This window comes from Rhinopithecus bieti, unplaced genomic scaffold (assembly GCF_001698545.2).
Source record: "Rhinopithecus bieti isolate Rb0 unplaced genomic scaffold, ASM169854v2 scaffold_8220, whole genome shotgun sequence".
Lineage (NCBI taxonomy): Eukaryota > Metazoa > Chordata > Mammalia > Primates > Cercopithecidae > Rhinopithecus > Rhinopithecus bieti.
Window position 1 is genome coordinate 2,833,859 of NW_016806392.1, and position 20,013 is coordinate 2,853,871.

General features: G+C 37.7%; 1 protein-coding gene across 1 annotated transcript in view; it reads left to right on the plus strand.

Annotated features, from left to right (window-relative positions):
• The window catches only part of PLCL2 (phospholipase C like 2), a 204,933-nt gene that overhangs the window by 140,978 nt on the left and 43,942 nt on the right, over window positions 1–20,013 (plus strand). Inside the window, exon 4 of the mRNA XM_017875877.1 lies at window positions 9,790–9,865. Coding sequence (XP_017731366.1) covers window positions 9,790–9,865 — 76 coding nt within the window. The remainder of the gene's footprint in view (window positions 1–9,789; window positions 9,866–20,013) is intronic.

The window sequence follows — 20,013 nt, forward strand, 5'->3', positions numbered from 1 at the left end:
GACGGGATGTTATTATATAGGATTTTATCTGAAATGTAGTACATGAGAGGTTCAGACTGTATCAGGGTTTAGATAAAAGTTATGTAACAGGAAAGACACATGGATCCCTTAGGTACTACCCTAGCTCTGAAGTGAGCTTTATGAAAAGTTAGAGTATATTGGAAAAAGTTAGAGAATAGTTAGCTTCCCACATGTGGACCCTGGGTCACTCTTAATTCATAATTCATTCCAGATTTATATAGCATTTGGCATCTGTTCTCTGGCAAGAAATAATCGTTAAAATAGTTGAATACAGTGTTGAGGCAGACTTGTATGATGCCAAAACCATGCTTTGAATGTGGCAGAAACTGAGAGTTTAACTTAGACTTCAAATAAAATTGCATAGAAGAATTTTGTAAACAAATTTTTTGGAAATATTTTGAAGTATTCTCCCTTCTATAGTAAGTTATACTACAAATACTTGTTTTGAACATTCAAACTTGCTTGAATGCAGTTTATATGTTAAGTAACGATTTGAGCATACCAAAAATTTTGCATTTGCGTATGCACAATTTTGTGTGCACAGAACTGCACCTGGGTGAACTGAAATGACACACATACCCCTCAGACGTCCACCATACTCTTCAATTCGCAAAATGTGTTATGAGCTACACCCTCTACATCTTGTGTTACAATTTTCTGTTAGATTTCAGATAACCCTCCTTCCACCACTTCACAGTGACTCACAAGCTGCAACTCTTCCAACACCCACTTCCACCAGCAACCTTCAGGTCTTTTTCAAGGTTAAGTGCCACGTTGATTGTAGTATTTTTTCATTCTTTAACCATTTAACATATGCAGAACTGTCATACTGTTTTTATTCGATGTCTTTTTTTTTTTATGTGTCATTGCAAATTTTTTAGTGTTGTGCCCCTAACCCAATTTCCTTATAAGCCCTGTGGTTTTTATTGCACAATTTTGTATAGTGAGGTGAGTTTTAGGATTGCAGAACTGTCGTACTGCAGTTACAGCAGGTCCTTGAATAATATCGTTTTGTTCAGCTTCATTTCGTGATAACATCGAAGGGGAAAAAAATAATTGATTCCCAGCTGGGGCCACTTGTATGGAGTTTGCATGTTCTCCCCAAGTCTGTGTAGGTTTTCTCTAGGTACTCCAGTTTCCTCCCACGTACCAAAGATGTGAACTTCAGATGAACTGGACAATCTTCAGGGTCTCAGTGTGAGTGAGTGTGGATGTGCCCTGAGATGGGATGGCATCCTGTCCAGGGTGGGTTCCGCCTTGTACCCTGAGCTGCTAGGATAGGCTCTGGCCACCTTTGATCTGGAATAAGTGGGTTGGAAAATGAATAAATGAATGAATGAATGCATATAAGTTATTGGGAAATAAAAATTTATCAGGTATTTGGCAATCATCCAAATGCACAGCAATATTTGTTAACTGTTTTTGAGCTGTGTGGTAGTAGGAGGTTCCTCTGAAAATTTTCATTTTGCAAACATTTGTTGATTTAATACACCACCACTATGACTCCTGTCACGAATTCACCACAAATTGAGTAAATAATGATCTTACTTGTTTCCATTAATCTTTCTTAAATGTATGTATAGTTTGCATTTATTTCAGCATTTAAAATTAGAAGTGTTTTGATCTTTATCGAGAAGTTTGATGACATTTTTGTGACCAGAAATACGCTGTGGAAACTTAACCCTTGTTTGTATCAGTCAGCCTATGGTAAAATTGGTTTTGTTGTACCTTGCTCACTTAAAGTCACAGTTTCCAAGAACCTATTCATGTTAAGAGAAGACTTGCTGTATATTTCTTCACAGTTACTCAAGATCACCAAATGACCAGGTCCACAGCTTCCAATACTGTGGACTCACCCTCCTTCCAGAACCTCTCTCTGTACACATCTGTAAATGTTTAGCGTTCTTGTTCTTTTCCTGCCCTCTGACCACTCTTGCACCTGTCATACTAGTTATTATTGTCTCTGCTTATTCCAGTGATTTTGGAGCATCATGCAATGTTCATTCATCTTTAAAATTCCTTCCTCAGAGATGTAGACATTCTTTCATCTCAGCTACTACCTCTGTGCAGAAAATTTTCGATTATCCAATGCCAGAACCAAGCTGTCACATAATTTCTGGTTGCTACTCAAGATTCTTAGACTTCCCTACTGTAACCACCAGCTCAATTCAGCTAGGGTGGAACTTTACATCCCAAAAGCGTTAACATACTTAAAGGAACTGTAAAGCACTGTACAACTGTGGGGTGTGTAACATGTTTAGTTGTAAACTGTAAAGCACTCTATAACTGTGGGGTGTGTAACATGTCTAGTTGTAAACTGTAAAGCACTCTATAACTGTAAGGTGTGTTACAATTTTTCTTATCCTGACTAGTTTTCCTCTCTTATCTTGGCTCTTCCTTCTGTGCCCACAGCAAATCAGCCTTGGAGTCCTCCCCCACGTAATCTCTTCATGTCATCCTTTCTTTCCAGCCCTTCTGCTGCCTCTCATGTCTGTCATATAGCGGTGGCCCCCACCTGCTTCATGTTCCCACTTTTGTGCCCCCATCTGCCATTTCTTCCTTCACACTGATGCTTGTTCATAGTTCTGAAATTTTACTTTGATCACAACACCTCTGCTTAAAATTGTCAAGGGTTTGTGATTAAATTCAAACTCTACAGTGTAGAAGTTCATATCTAATCCAATCTGGCCCTTACTCCTTTTCTATCCATGTTTCCTTACATTCTTTAACACAAGTTGAGATGCCTAGAAAGCTTAACAATATTTTACATAATTTCAAGTCCTGCCCTTCCGCATCATGCCTGCAGCGGGGTTCTGTGTGTGGCAGCACCCAAAAATATGCTCCTCTATATATTTGTTAACAATTGAGTAGTACTTTTTATCAAGCACATCTCAGGTTCTCTCTGTAACTTTCTTTTATATAGGTTTTTACCCCGTATAAATTGTGTAGTGAAAGATGTGGTAGTGGAAATGAAGTTTCATAAGAAACCCAGGACAAGTTACTCTGGAAACGGTTTGTTATTTAGAAAGTGTTTTCATAGTGACCTTGCTGGAAGAGAGGATGACCACAGCTCTTAATGATATGGCAGACCTCGGCCCCTGGATAGGCACCAGCTCTCTGTCCTTCCCACGGTGGACTGCAGCCACAATGCTCCTGCCATGTGAGATGGAAAGGGGAGCTGGGTTTAATTGTAGTGCATAGGTGGCAAAAGACCTCTACAGCAATAATCTTTTAGTATTTCAATTTAAATATGTGACTTTTATATTATGTTCAAGTATTTAAAAGTACGCTGTATTTTCCAACAATAACTTTATAAATGGTACCTCTTCCATTAGTTCAACTTTGTAAGATTTTTCTGTACTTGGCAGCTTTAGTAAAGGAAAACTTACCTCTGGATTTCAGTTGAGAAGTTTTAAATCCTGATGTTTTAGAATCAAACAAAATTCTTCACCCACACAGTAATAATTATTTTAAAGTGTTAAAAAGACAGATTATATTGCTGACTCAGGAGCTGTTTCTTTCAAGAGTTCAGAAAAAAAGCACCAAAGCTTACAAATTCCTGAGGGCATCTTGATCTTACTTTCTGTCCTATTCATGGCATTAGTGAACTGACTGGCTTTGCAGGGCCACACAGTACAAGGCTGACCATCTACCAGGGACGCTGAGCTTTAAGAGGCTGTTTTAGTCTATTTTGTGCTTTTAAAACAGAATGTCACAGCCTGGGCAATTTATAAAAACTGAAATTTATTTTCTCATAATTCTGGAGGCTGGGAAGTCCAAAATCAAGGCTCGGTATCTGGTGAGGGTCTTCTGACTGGCTCCTCATGTGGCGCGAGACAAAAGGGCACACTAGCTGAACGCTGTGTGAAACCTCTTTTATAAGGACCTTAATCCCATTGACTAGGGAGGAGCCCTCATGGCTTCATCACCTTTTAAAGGCCCTGCCTGTTAATACAATCACATTGGCAACACTTGAATTTTGAAGGGGACACATTTAAACCATAGCAGAGGCTGCCATTCAGAAAATTCTGACTAGATGGGAAAAAATTACTTTGGATTGAATTAGTTCCTATTTTCTGAAAACCTTATCCACGATCACATTTGCTGTTTTGTATTCACCCCTGGAGTCCAGAGAAGCAAGTCCTGCTTTGGTCCAATCCTCCCAAGGTCATCCTGAGCCTGGTGGTGCCTGAAGCCACATCTTGCTACCTGGGTGTTACTGGTCCACTGAGGCCTATCATGGATCTCCAAGGTGGTCATGGCAGTTTGGGGGCATTCAGTGGTTAGGGGCAGGTGTATAGTCCATCACTGTTGTAAGTCCATTGGCATGTTTGAGAATGGTAATCTTTACATTTTTTGAGTTTGGAAAGATACTTCCCTGTTATGTGTCAAGTAATCATAGAATCCGTGTGAAAGAACAAAGTTTTTTACTCTCTAGCATTTTTCTTTTATAGCAACTTTAGGACATCTAAGACTTTATAACTTCCTTAGAAACAGCTACAAGAGAAGATGCAGTAGTCACATCTGTGTTGAGTAGGACAGGCAAAGAAAGGAGTTTTGAGGTTGGGATTTTCTGTCTGAAACTGAGATTCGAAACAAGATAAAGGGGAAATAATCTATAATTCAGAAGATGTTATTACTAAAACTTCTTTCACCCAAGTATTTAAAATTATTGACAAACTTCTTTTATAATTATTAACAAAATCTGTATTCTTAAGATGAAGAGCAATTCAGTGAATTGTCTGAAATCAGATATAAGATCCTTATATAAGAATCACAGACTTGGCTTATTCTGGAAATACGGAATTTTCCTAGTTGAAAGTCAAGTTTCAAACAGAATTAATGAAGAGCAGTCTATAGAATAGTAATATATAATATATTTATATTATAATAAACCCTTCTCATATGCTGTGTCTATAAACAGAGAAGTTTACTTTACACTGACATGGGAGTTACTTTCAAAACGTAGCACTCTGATGAAAGGCATTTCTGGTTTCTTTCCAGCTTAATAAAATATAAATTTTAATTTTTACTTTGCCTTTAGTTGAAATTTCCTGCTTTTCATCTGCTCAAATTCTGTTTTAAAATCTTATATTAGAGGTGATCAAATTTATGAAATAGATTTCTAGGCTATGTTAAATCCATAGATTTTCCAAACACTTTAGTTCCAGAAATGTAGGAGGTACTGGTAACAGGCCACTAATAGAAAATCCATTAGCAACAACTATATAAAAGCATCTTGCCCTGGAAAAAACAATATAAGCATCCATGTGGCGAGTTACTCAGGCTGGCAGCAGGGTGTCTGATTGCTGTGCCAAGACTTACACCTGTGTGTTTATAGGGGCTAGATGAAATTCATGCATTTGCATTAATGCAGATAATGCTTATATAATTAACCACTCTACTTGGCTTTGCATTCATTAGTGACATATCAATGTAATATACACAGAGAAAACAAGATAAAGTAGTTTTTTCCTTTGGCTCATGCATTGGTATTACTACCCACACATCTGCTTTTGTCTACTCAGATGCCTATCCTAGTAGTTTCACATTAAATATAAATTATTTATTATTTATAATAATTAATTGTAAAATAGAGACAAGTAATTTATTGCTGTCATTTTAAAATGTTTTCTCAAAGTGCTTTATAGAAATATTCTGAAAAAAAACTTTGGGTCAATGTTAGTAGCTGAGATGAGATTACTATATTGTGTGTAGCACCTTTTAGGAGTTACAAAATTTCCTCCGCTATCGTGGTTTTGTGGAAAAAGCAGAGGCTTCAAGACCATACAGAATACCAGTTTCATGACTTACTAATTAGAGTTATTTTACCTATAGTACCAGATGACCTTGAAAGGTTGCTTACGTTTCAGGTAGGTCTTCAGTGTTCACATCTGTAAAACTAACCTCATAATTACTCACCTCACATGGATAATGTGATCAGTAAATACAATAGAAAGCACCAAGTACATACTTGATGCAGAGATGTTGAATTACTTTCATCTTGATTCATTCAACCAACACTTGTACTATTTATAATCACAGCTTGTTATAAAGCAGTAGACCCAGACAGAAAGTGGCCCCTGCTAGATCAGCTGGCGGCCCCATGTCGTCTCTGCTGCATCCTCAGTATTATTGCACTACGTTCAATAATAATTGATGACAGAATGAAAGGGAAGCATCAGTCCGCTGAGCAGGGGCCTGAAGGCCCATCGCCTCACCTGTCCTCTAAGCCTGCTGGACTCTGCACCTGGTGTTCCTATGGAGCCTACAGTCCTGAGAGCTTCCTTAAGAGCACCTAGAGGAACTCTTAGACTCAAGGAGAATTTATGCAATACTGCTAAAGTTGAAGATTAATATATGCCTGTTAAGAACAAGAACTATAAACTGTTAACCATACATTAATTTAATAATAAATATGTACCCCCAAACTATAAAAAGATCCTAACTGGCAGTTCTTCCTTCTGAAGCAAGTAGTACAAATATTTCATAACAGGTGTGACAATATGAATCATCTCTGCTGAGGTCTGCATGTGTTTTCTGCTGCCTTGTCTACGCTTTGCTGATTGTTTACTATGGGCCTGCCTTCTCCTAGGCTGGTTCCCTCTGGAATTCCCTCTAATACAGTCTGCAAATGCCTCCTGCTGTTTACTTTCAAACCTAGGAGGAATGGCTTCTCACTATTAGTGTTCTCCACCCTGATGTATTAGTCATCTTCATATTTTATATACTACTCATGAATGGGGGGCAGCGGTGATATTCACTCTCATTATCAGCAGAGGAACTTCCTGTATTGAAATCTAAGCCACAAGTGGATCATTCTGTGGGTGTCAACATGGATACCATTACACCGCAAGTACTTCACCATTAAATATCCCACCAAAGGGCTGTAGCTTCAGAGTATTTAATTTTATCACATCCCATAGCTCACAGGCTACAATAGCAATCCCACCTTTTTAGTTATTGTTTATGCATCTGTTTTATTTCTGTACCATAGTCCTAGTGCAGCAATTGTTCTTTTTTATGTGTATACTTTAAGTTCTAGGGTACATGTGCTTCATACTCAGCCCTTAGCTCAGGGTCCCACACATAGAGGGCCTCAGTAAACAATTGTCCCAAGAATAAACAAATAATTCTCCAAGTGTTATAGAATTTAGGAGGCAGATGAGCTTCTGTATCTGGACCCTTGAGATGAATGTGCATTTATTCAGCCTTGCATATATTTTATAGCTGGAAGGTACATAATTATTTATCCTTTGGTGATACTTAAACTGGAAGATGATTCTAAGAATAATAATGCAACTTGTTTCTCTGAGCTTCATCACACCCAGCTTTTCAAGTGGAACTAAAATTAGTAATGAGTATTGGAAACATTGCCAGTGAACATATGAAAGGAAGGCATTCAGCTAATTTGGGGCTACCAGAAAATGCTCTGCCAGGCCTCCTGGATAAATGGGGAGTCAACCGTGACAGCTGCCACTTGAAAGTGTCTTCATTGCGCCAGTCGCTCCTCACGCATCCTTTCATTTAATCCTCACATTATGAGGTGTAATGTCTTTAGTAAGCTCATTTTATGGGTAGGAAATTAGGCTTGTGAGGTTAAATATCTTGTCCTAGATGACAAAGCTAATGAGTAATAGAACCAGGATTGGAACCCATGTAAATCTGTGCTCTTTCTGTTGCCACACCGTTCCCCAGATGAGTTTCTTGTCTGCTTGTGTGAGCCTCTGCTTAATGCTGCTGTTTTGTTCTTCTCCACTCCTTATGCTTTTGCTCCTGTTCTCATTTGTTTCATGACTAGGTTCATTTCATTGATCATATTTTTTTTCCTTTTCCTGTTTGAATGATGGGGACACAGTTGGCCAGTTCTTTGATACTAAGCTGTGACAATCACCATCCTTGGTTGAAGAAGTCCTTGCTTCTTTATATCTCTCATTTGGCTTGACATCAAAGCTGAAAAAGGTTACTGATGACGGTATGAACCTTTTCAGTATGCAAATTATGTAATGGCACAAACGACTTTATATCAGTATAATAAAGTTCTTAACGGTTCATTTGTATCGCTGCCTGTTCAATATGTCAAGCTGTAAAATAGAATATTTTAATTTACAGGAATGACTCAGATCTTGAAGAATGAATTTGAAAATACTGAATTCCAAAGTGCAAACTCTGCCATAGGATGTGGACTTCTTGAGGACAGGGGTTGTATCCTGTAGGTCAGGTATCCCTGGTTTCCACACAGGGGCTGCCTGCAGTAGACCCCAGTGATGATTAAAGATACATTATGAAGGTGTAAATAAATGCCTACCTTGGCCTTTAAACTTTTGATGTTTACCATTTTTTTAGAACTGTACAAGTTGATAAATACTGTTTGACTAAACTTAAGAAGCCAGTACACTTTTTAAGAGACATGTTGGTTATATTTTAAATAAGTATAACTTACCAAAATATGGTGGTTTTTGAGTTATACAAATAATCCAACATACATATATTTAGTTACTATAAAATAATTGCTAGGGCAGTTAGTGATAAATGCTATAAAGAAAAATAAGGCAGGCCAGGTGCGGTGGCTTATGCCTGTAATCCCAGTACTTGGGAGGCCGAGGTGGGAAGATCACTTGAGCCTAGGAGTATAAGACCAGCCTGGGCAACATAGTAAGATCCCATCTCTATAGAAAATGTTAAAAATTAGCCAGGCATGGTGGCACACACCTGTAGTCCCAGCTGCCTGGGAGATGGAGGCTGGAGGATTACTTGTGCCTAGGAGTTGGAGAGTGCACTGAGGTATGAATGCACCACTGCACTCCAGCCTGGCTGACAGAACAGACCGTGTCTCTTTAAAAAATAAATAAATAAGAAATGAGACAGAAATGAAAGGAATGGATGGGTGTTTATTACTTAAAATATGATGGTCATGTCAAATAGATGAGTAATATTATAATGCAAAATATTTGGACATTTAAATAAAAATATGTAGAATTTATACTAAGGCAGTTATCATAATTGTACCCATTTGAGCCATGAGGGTTGTTTCTGGCTATCCCATTTCCTTTTCATAATCATTTTAGAGCCAACAAGATTACTTCAGAGGGATCTTTTCCTAGCTTTTTGGTGAGTAAAATAATGGATCAGCTGTTCACTCATTCTTTCTCTTCTTCAAGCTTGAGCTCTTAAAACAAGCACATGCAATTTGGAATAAGAATTCAAATTTGAACATTTTAAAAACCAGTAATAGGAACATAAAACTACTAGTTTTAGAGGTACTATTAGTGATGGATGGTATCAAACAAATGCTATTTTTTAATTCTCATTCTATGTTTTAAACTGAATTTCAAATGAAGACATTTTGGCTAAAATGAGTGAAGTGTGTAGGTGTTGAAGTTTTCTATAAGATGAAGTTGAAAATTTTGTTAAAATGGATAACCAAAAATACAGTTTAAAACTCAGATCAGATTTGCATGCATATTTGTAGCTTTTCACGCTGAAATGAACTCAGTTCACTATTAGCTCAGGGTTCAAGTTCAGTGTTGTAATAGCCTCACTGTACTTGGAAAGTAATACTATTCACATCTTGTTTTAATCACTATGTGGGGATGCGTGATTTTATCATTTTTCACATGCACATTTGAAGTTGAGTAGTGGAAAGTCAGATAAAAAAGCGTTTGATATCATCGTATCAGCCTGTTTTAGGAGAAGAGTCTTGTGCATGAATGCAGGAGGGTGTCTAGTTGTCAGGTGTAATCTCATGTCTGAATGTTCCCTTTGCAGATGATTCAGTCCCTCAAGGCGTTGATTGAAAATGCAGATGCTGTATATGAAAAGATTGTACATTGTCAGAAGGCAGGTAAGTGAAAGTTTGTTTCCTCTCTTTAAAATAAAATTAATAGCATCATATACTTTGCCCCAAAACTATCTCATTTTTTGGATGCTATATCAAGAAAATCAAATAAGAAAATTGTTTTTCTACAGCTAAAGAAAATACCAATTCAGTGGTTCTCAGCATTAGGTAACAAACTCACCTGAGGGGACCATTCAGAATACATCAACATTGGTCTGAGGTGTGGGGCTGGGAATTAATAACTATTTTAAATTCCCAGGTGTTTCTAATGTACAGCCAAGATTGAGAAACTCTGCACTAATCTCTTCTTCAGTGTTAACTGTGTTGCCAAAGCTCCTGCTGGTCACCTGTGACTCTAGTACACAGTAGGATAGGTAAGGCTTGAGCAGAGGGAGAATGGCTTCTTGTAAAGGAGATGGGTACCAGTTACAACCTCCTGACACTTTTTAACACACTGGCATTTTCAAGTGCTGATAAATTCATTAATTTAACATCCAAATGTTATACCAGATTATAAAATTCTTCTTATGTAAACAATCATCCAGTTAATTTTAGCTGTGGTAAAACCAAAAAATTCAGTATTCTGCATTGTAATAAAATACACAAAATGGAGTTCTTTTAATTTTCTAATGTTTTGAGTGTTGATTTGGGAGATTCTAATATAGAGAATATTTTCAAGTCATTTAAAAAAAAAAAAAAAAAAAAAACTGTCCTGACTTTCTAAGGCTTTTAGTTGCTATTCTTTAAAACTAAAAAACTAAATCGCCTACTCTGAAAAAAAAAATCCCGTATCTCAGAAATGAACTTGTTTAAAATAGATCGAAGATAAGGATATGTGTGATATTTTTTCCCAGTATCTATTGAAAGAGTATTCATATTAGTGACTAATCAACAAACTCCACAATCCCCATCTTGTTTTACTAATCTTATCAGCAAATGTTGTTAGCAGAATGATCTTCCAATTTCTAGTCCTTTCCAGGCTAACTCTCCCTACAATCTACATTTAAAACAAGTTCTTCAAACACAATTTTTATCATGTCACTGTCCTGTACAAAACCATCCAGTTGCTTAGCAGGGTCTCTGATAACAAATCTAAACTCCTAACCTCACCAGGAGGAGTGAGGTCATCTACCAACAAGCCCACCATTTTGCCAATATTATATACAGTTTATTAAATCATCTGTTCATTCATTTAATAGGTGTGTTTTGAACTTCTGTATGTGAAAGGTACATGGTAGCCCTTGCATACCAAAACATGAAAAAACAATGATTGGTTACCTTCTGGAGCCTTCAAATTGAACAGGAGATATGGAAGTAAACACAGTAAATATATTGAATACTTACTGTGTGTTACTCAGGATTCTCAAGTTGGTGTGTGAGGCACTGGGGAGACATTGGTGTTTGTGTAGAACAGGAGAGGGCCTGAGCTTTCAGGTACTGACCATAATAGCTGTGTGCAGAGCATGTCCGTGGGCAGACTTGATGGGAGGCAGTTGACAATAGATAAGGAAGGTGCTTCTGGAGAGTGAGGAAGGAAGGGAAGGGATGGTGAACCATCCACCCTCTGCTTCGGGCTGCCTGTCCCCATTCCCTGTGTTTTTACTTAATCAGATTTTCGTATACCACTCATCTGCTGAGACTTCTTTCTCTGTCCTCTCTGCCAATCTGTACTTTCTTCTTTTTCAATTATCTCAACAGTCTTCTAGGAGACCTTTCAAGATTCCAGGATTTATGTTACCTAAAGCATTCTATTGAGCCCTTTAAACCTTTAATTTGCTTCAGTTGGTAGGGCTTCTTCAGTTATTGTGTATTTTATTAATGCATTCCATCTTGTAAACAGGATAATAACCTCCTAAAGCACTAAGATTGTATATCAAGTTGCTCTCTGTATCTTACACATGACATCTGTTCTAACATTCTGCGCAGAGTAGTTGCCCAAATATTAACTGACTAAATATGATTTGATTTTAATTATTTGATTCCATTCAATGCATGTATTGCTATGAAAATTGTGACCTTTGTGGAATTTGAAAAAAGAACTGTTTATCAGAAAAAAAAAATCATTCAACAATTTGAGTTATTGTCAATTCACTGGTTTATGAAATTTGATAATTTTGAGTATAATGTGGCTTTCTGTTTATGTTTGATTTCAGTAAGGGATACATGTGTTTGTACTTAAAAAGCTGAAGAATCTTATCTATTAGGGATTTTGATTAGGATGGGGGAAGAATAACCACTGTGTAATGGTTCAAGTTGCTCTGGGTTTAAAGATCTTTAGAAGCATGTAAAGATTATCTTTTGGTTTCACAGTTACTGCTGAACGCCTACACAGCACTTCTGTTATACCAAGTACTTATTTTAGAGTCCCTTGATCTTTTGTTTCTCATGTTTACAATTATGGTAAGGACATATAGTCATTAGTCATATGAAGAATTGCTAATTTATATTGGGCTCAAAAGACATTTGCGTAAGATCTTACTTTTGATAAGTAATTGTTACTCTGCTTGCCAACAGATATAGGTCACCAAAGTGCTGCAAGAGAGGATTATTTTCGATGTATTTCAAATGTTAAAGCACAAACATATATTTTTATTAGTTAAAACCTCATTTAAATAATTGAATGGAAATAAAGAGTCAGACCTCCACCACCAAACACATGTTAAAAAGTGTCCCCAGTTCAGAAGGGTTCAGGCTTCTGGCTGTGTAATCTATTTTTTTTTTTTTTTGAGACGGAGTCTTGCTCTGTCGCCCAGGCTGGAGTGCAGTGGCCGGATCTCAGCTCACTGCAAGCTCCACCTCCCCAGGTTCATGCCATTCTCCTGCCTCAGCCTCCCGCGTAGCTGGGACTACAGGCGCCCACCACCTCGCCTGGCTAGTTTTTTGTATTTTTTAGTAGAGATGGGGTTTCACCGTGTTAGCCAGGATGGTCTCAATCTCCTGACCTCGTGATCCACCCATCTCGGCCTCCCAAAGTGTGTAATCTATTTTTTACATAGGGACATGCGTATGCTGATGTTAGTACTGGGAAGAGGAAGCGTGGCAGGAGAGGAGTGCTGAGAAGTGAAGACCTCCAACCAAGGTAGGCTAGGAACCTATGCATCCCAGTAGTGGAGGACCTAAAGGGACTGCGGGAAGAGCAGTGGAACAACTCAGAGATGCGCAGTTGGAGGCAGCCTGCCTGCATAGTCCTCTCTGTTAAGAAGAGAATGCGGTAGCACAGAGAGTTGGGGTAAAAGAGAAATTTTAGTAATAAAACCATGTTGCTAAGATTATAAATGACCCAGTGAAGAGGAAGACATTAATAGATGAGACAGAGATTCAGGATGAAAGATGTGAGGTCAGGAATGAAGTACAGTCATGAAACACTTGACCTTAGAAAGGGAGAAAGGCTCCTCGTCTGAGGTAATACAGAAAGCCGTGACATTTAGAAAATTCTGAAAAGAGAGGAGTGTTTTCCATTGATGAGGTAAACAAGGAAGTAGTGTCATAGGAGAACACCAACTTTGGGGGTAAGGAAGTGAAAGCGGGGATTCAAGACAGGGGCAAGAGTATGGGGACTTTGCTCAGAGTCAGAGATCAGCAGTGCCAGCCAAAGGGACTGATTAAATATCAGATCCTGCTGGGGTGATGGGATGCGTGAGTCTGGGCCGCCATGGGAGTGAGAAGTGATGTGGCCGTACAAGAGTGGGTCTCTATAATTCAAACACATGCATACACGTTCTCAAGTAGGGGATTGGTAAGGAACACCAGCAGGAGAGCTGAACAGGAATCTGCAGAGGGAGAAACATCATGAAAGTTCATTTGTTAGAAATGTATAAAAGCTGGGAAAAGATGTGTCAAATTCTTTCAGAGCAAAAGTCTTTTCCACTTTCTAATACCTATGTCTTTGTCTCTTTCAATGCCAAAATTGTAGCCCATTTTTGGATTATAATTTCCTTTCTAGTCACTGAATTGGTGTGCTTGATAAAGGATAGGAAGATGATCAAGAAGGAAACCCAAACTGCTTTCCCTCAATGAGCTAGGTGTTTCTGTCAGGTGATTTTAAATGGAAAATAAATTGTTCTCTGGAGGAGGAAAAAAAGAAATCAATGACATCCTGTTAAAGATGATGAATTAACAAATGCTTTTAATCTCTACTCTAAAACCTCATTAAAATGATAGTAAAGGGTTTTTTTTTTTGTTTTTTTGTTTTTTTTTTTAAACCACAAATCCATAAGGACAAAGAAAATGGGAGCAACAAAATTCTAGAAACAGTAACAGCTGAACAAGTGATAATTGGCTTAGCTGCCCACTCAGGATCCTGAATCTAAAGCTGGTTTTGAGGGGCCTGATGTGACTCACAGGCCAGCCACCAGCTCAGATCTAACCTGGTGACTGGGTACCTCTGGGAACTGGGATAAAGCTAGTGATAAAAGAGAGAAACTGTCTGGAAGTTGGATTAATTAACGCTTAGATCTCTGTGTCCTGACAGTAGGGAGGTTAAAAATAGCAAAATTCTCATCCTTCATATGGGGAATTTAATAGATGATGCTTGAAAAACAATTCTAAGTAAACAATATAAGCATGTTACTTAGAAATATGAACATAAATACTAAAGAAGGGAAATAATCAGCTGAAGATGTTGAATGTGACTGCTTCTAGGGAGGGAGAATTGTGGACAATTATTTGGTTCTTTATATACATGCATAATTCTAGTAAAAATAAAAACTAAATTTGAAGGGAAAAAAAAGGAAGGAATCAAGGGACAAAAGCTGCCGCAGGAACTGAGGATGTTCCCAAAAATGTGATCCCACACCCACAAGACCTGGGACAGTGTTAGGTTGCAGAGGGGCAGAGAGCCTGCAAAGGACCCCTGCTGGCTTCCCTGTGTTCATGGGCATGCCCCAGGCAGAGGTGATGCCTGCATGCCTGGGAGGATGAGAGCCTGGTTCCTCTTTTGACAGGAGAATCTGTTCTGTGCACTTTCAGAATGACTGTTAGGAGGGAGGATCAAACTAAATGAAAGATGACCCAGCCCTCCCCAGACCTCTTTAAATGGAAGCTTCTTTGCTAAAAGCTCCAACGTATTTTCATGCATGGCCAGGGTTGCATCATCACTGAGTAAAGTGGGATCGAAGAAGATAACTTTCCTAATAATAAAAGCTTTAATTACCCTTCATTTTAATCAATTTAATGAGAAATTTTCAGTGGATCTTATACATCCCTGCTTTCTTAAATTTGATTTGCCAAAAATAATTTGAACATTTGTTTTGAAGACCCAGGGTCATCTTGAGATGCTGCAGTTTAATGCAGTGATTTCTCGAAGGCTTTAAGTTTGGAGGCCCCTTCACCTGCACACACAGCAGCCTGCCTGCTGTGACTGTTCAGATCTGGACGTCGTGTTAATAGTTTAATTCCATCTCCTTTCATTAAACTCTCACTTCCTACTACTTTGTACTGTATTTCTAACTGTCTGTTTGTATACCGCTCTTTTTTTTTGCTCTTATATTTGCTGCTTCCAGTCTGCTGAACTGTTGATGTCTCCCCTGTGACCAAGCAATTTATCTTACATAAAAGAGGATGAGGCCCCAACACACTCCTGCATGGGGAAAACCGGCAGAATGTCAGGCCAGACCTACATTACCTGGATTTAATTGCTCAGAGACTTTTTTTTTTTTTTCCAAACTCCTCAGATCTCAGTGTGCTCCTAAGAGCTGAGGTTATCAGATAAGTAAGCCATCACCATCTGTCACTTGGTTCATGCACATCATCTTGCCCAACATAGTAAAGAAAATCATCTGTGAGATTCATTCTGAAAGCACTTCACAGGTGTTCTGTTTGAAAATACGGTTGACCCTTGGACAACACAAGTTTGAACAGCATGGGTCCACATATATGTGAGTTTTTTCAATAAATATACTGAGACGTTTTTTGGAGGTTGACAACAATTTGAAAAAAGACAGATGAACCATGTAGCATGGAAATATCAAAAAATTTAAGAAGAAGATAGGCCAAAAATTCATAAAATATATGTAGGTACTAGTCTATTTTATCATTTACTGCCATAAGATAATGCACAAATCTGTTATAAAAAGTTAAAATTTATCAAAACTTATGCACACACTTAAAGCCCATACATGACATCGTTCACAGTTAAGAAAAATGTAAACAATTATAAGATACACTGTTAACTCATAACTGCTAAAATTAACTGCAAAACATAATTTGCTACTGTAATAATTTCATAGCCACCTCCTGTTGCTGTTGTGGTGAGCTCAAGTGTTGGGAGTATCTGCTTAAAACGCTGTGTGATGCTAATCATTTCTGACTGAGCAGTTTATCATTCCAGTAAATTGCATTCCCAGTAAAAAGTGATCTCTCACAGTTATGGCATATTATTCATCATGTTTAGTGTAATACCATAAACTTCGAGTAACACCATGGACCTATATGAAGTGCCACTGGTGATACTGTAAGTGCTCCCAACAAGCAGAGAAAAGTCATGATATTTCAAGAAAAAGTTGAATTGCTTAGTATATATCATAGATTGAGGTGTGCAGTTGACTGCCATTTCAGGATAAGTGAATCCAGCATAAGGACTGTTCTTAGAAAAGAAAATTCATGAAGCTATTGTTGCAGCCATACCAGCAGGTATGAAAACCTTGCACTTCTTTTGCAAAATTTTTTTATATCACATTGAAAATACAGCTTTTAGATGGGTACAGGATTGCTATACAAAAGACACACCTATAGACTAATATGATTCAAGAAACAGTGAAGTCATTATATGACAATTGAAAGTAAAGGATCCAAAGCTGGAGAATTTAATGCCAGCAAAGGATAGTTTGATAATTTTAGAAAGAGGTTTGGCTTAAAAAATGTCAAGGTAAGAGGTGAAGCAGCTTCTGTCAACCAACAGGCAGCAGGCAAGTTCCCAGATGCCATTAAGAAAGTCATTGAGTCAAATTATCCTTGTTAGCAGATGGTATGATCTTACGTTTGGAAAAGCCTAAAGACTCCACCATAAATCTGTTAGAACTGATAAACAAATGCAGTAAAGCTGTAGGATACAAAATCAGCATGCAAAAATCAGTAGCATTTCTATATGCCAACAGTGAACAATTTGAAAAGGAAATTTAAAAAGTAATCCCACTTAAATTAGCCCCAAATAAAATTAAATACCTAGGAATTAACTTAAGTGAAACATCTCTACAATGAAAACTATAAAACACTAATGAAAGAAATTAAAGAGGGTACACATAAAAAACTGGAAAGATATTCCATGTTCATGGATTGGAAGAATCAATATTGTTAAAATGTCCATACTACGGAAAGCTATACAGATTCAATACAGTCGCTATCAAAATACCAGTGGCATTCTTCGTGGAAATTGAAAAACAAATCCTAACGTTTATATGGAACCCCTGAAGACCCAGAATATTCAAAGCTATCTGGAGCAAAAAGAACAATACTGGAGGAATCATATTACCTGCCTTCAAATAATACTGCAGAGCTATAGTAATCAAAATTGCATGGTACTGGTATAAAAGCAGACACATAGACCAATGGAACAGAATAGAGAACCCAGAAACAAATCCACACATCTACAATGAACTTATTTTCCACAAGGGTGTCAAGATTATACAGTGAGGAAAACAGGGTGTCTTCGGTAAATGGTGCAGGGAAAACTGGATATCCATATGCAGGAGAATGAAACTAGACTCCTATCTCTCTCCTTATACAAAAATCAAATCAAAATTTAAATCTGTGACATCAAACTGTGAAACTACTACAAGAAAACATTGGGGAAGCTTTCCAAGCATTGGATTAGGCAATGATTTCTTGAGTAATACCCCACATGCACAGGTAACCAAAGCAAAAATGAACAAATGGGATCACATCAAGTTAAAAGGCTTCCACACAGTAAAGGAAACAACAAAATGGAGAGACAACCCACTGAATGAATGGGACAAGGAATTAAAAACCAGATTATGTAAGGAGCTCAAACAACTCTGTAGGAAAAAAATGTCTAATAATCCAATTTTAAAATGGGCAAAAAGTTTAATAGGAATTTCTCAAAAGACGACATACAAATGACAAACAGGCATATGAAAAGGTGCTCAATTTCGCTGATCCTCAGAGAAATGCAAATCAAAACTAAATGAGATACCATCTCACTGCAGTTAAAATGGCTTTTATCCAAAAGTCAGTCAATAACAAATTCTGGCGAGGCTGTGAAGAAAAGGGAACCCGCATACATTGTTGGTGAGAATGTAAATTAGTACAACCATTATGGAGAACAGTTTGAAGGTTCCTCAAAAAGCTAAAAATAGAGCTACCATACGATCAAGCAATCCCACTGCTGCGTGTATACCCAAAAGAAAGGAAATCAGTATATCAAATAGATACCTGCACTCCCATGTTTATTGCAGCACTGTTCACACTAGCCAAGATGTGGAAGCAACCTAAGCCTCTACCAACAGTTGAGTGGATAAAGAAAATGTGATACTTATACACAATGGAGTGCTATTCAGCCATAAAAAAGAATGAGATCCTATCATTTGCAACATGGATGGAACTGGAAAGTTATTATGTTAAGTGAAATAGCCAAGCACAGAAAGACAAACATCACATGTTCCCAATTACTTGTGGGATCTAAAAATCAAAACAATTGAATTTATGGGGATAGAGAATGGAAAGATGGTTACCCGAGGCTGGGAAAGGCAATGGGAGGTCAGGGTTGGGGAGGTGGGGATGGTTAATGCATACCAAAAAAAAAAAAAAAGAAGTTAAAAAGAATGAGTAAGACCTAGTATTTGATAGCACAACAGGGGTGCTGTAGTCAATACTAATTTTATTGTACATTTTAAAGCAATGAAAAGAGTATTATGGAATTGTTTGTAACACAAATGATAAATGCTTATTAAGTGGATAGATATCCCATTTTCCATTATTATGCTTTACATGCCTGTATCAAAACATGTCATGTACCCCATAAGTATATATACCTACTATGCTCCTGTAAAAATTTAAAATAAAAATAAAATTTAAAAAACCATTGAGGAGAAAGGATATCTGCCTGAACAGGTGTTTAATGCAGCTATACCCTATTCTGGGGGAAAAAAAAGTCACAGAGGACATTTGTTAGTAAGGAAGAGAAGCAAGCACCAGGATTTAGGGCAGAAAAGGATAGGCTAACTACTGTTTTGTGCAGATACGGTCAGGTTTATGATCAGGACTACCCCCATCTATAAAGCTGCTAATGCCCAAGCCTTAAAGGGGAAAGATAAACACCAGCTGCCAGTCTTTTGGTTGTACAACACGGAGGCCTGAACAACAAGAGCTTCTTCTGTATTAGTTTCATTGATGCTTTGTTCCTAAAGTCAGGAAGTACCTTGCCAGTAAGAGAATGCCTTTTAATGTTCTTTTGATATTGGACAATGCCCTTGGCCACCCAGAACCCCATGAGTTCAACACTGAAGGCGATGAAATATGGTCTATTTTCCCCCAAGCACAATGTCTCCAAGTCAGCTTATAGGTTAAAGGGTCATAAGTACCTTTAAAGCTCATTACAGAGGATGCTGTATGGAAAGGATTGTTAATGCTGTGGAAGAGAACCCCTGATAGAGAGGACATCATACATGCCAAGAAGGATTTGAAATACTGTTGAAGATACCATTATTGTTACAGAAAAATCCATGAAAGTCGTCAAGTCCAAAACAGTAAATTCCTACTGGAGAAAACTGTCCAGATGTTCACAGGATTTATAACAGAACTGCTGAAAGAAATCATGAAAGAGATTGTGGATATGGCAAAAAAAAAAAAAAAAAAAAAATGTTGGGGGGTGAAGGGTTTCAGGTTATGGGTTTTGGAGAAAATGAAGAGCTCATGAACACCACACCAGAGGAATTAGCAAAAGATAACTTGACAGAGATGAGTGTTTCCAAACCAGTGCCAGACAATGAGGAAGATGTAGAAGAAGCAGTGCCAGCAAATAAATTGACATCAGACAATCTGGCAGAAGCATTCCTATTATTCAAGAGTGCTTTTGACTTCTTTTATGACAAAGATCCTCCTATGATACTGGCACTGAAACTAAAGCAAAAAGTAGAAGAAGGACTGGTACTGTATGGAAGCATTTTTTTTTTTTTTTTTTTTTTTTTTTTTTTTTTTTT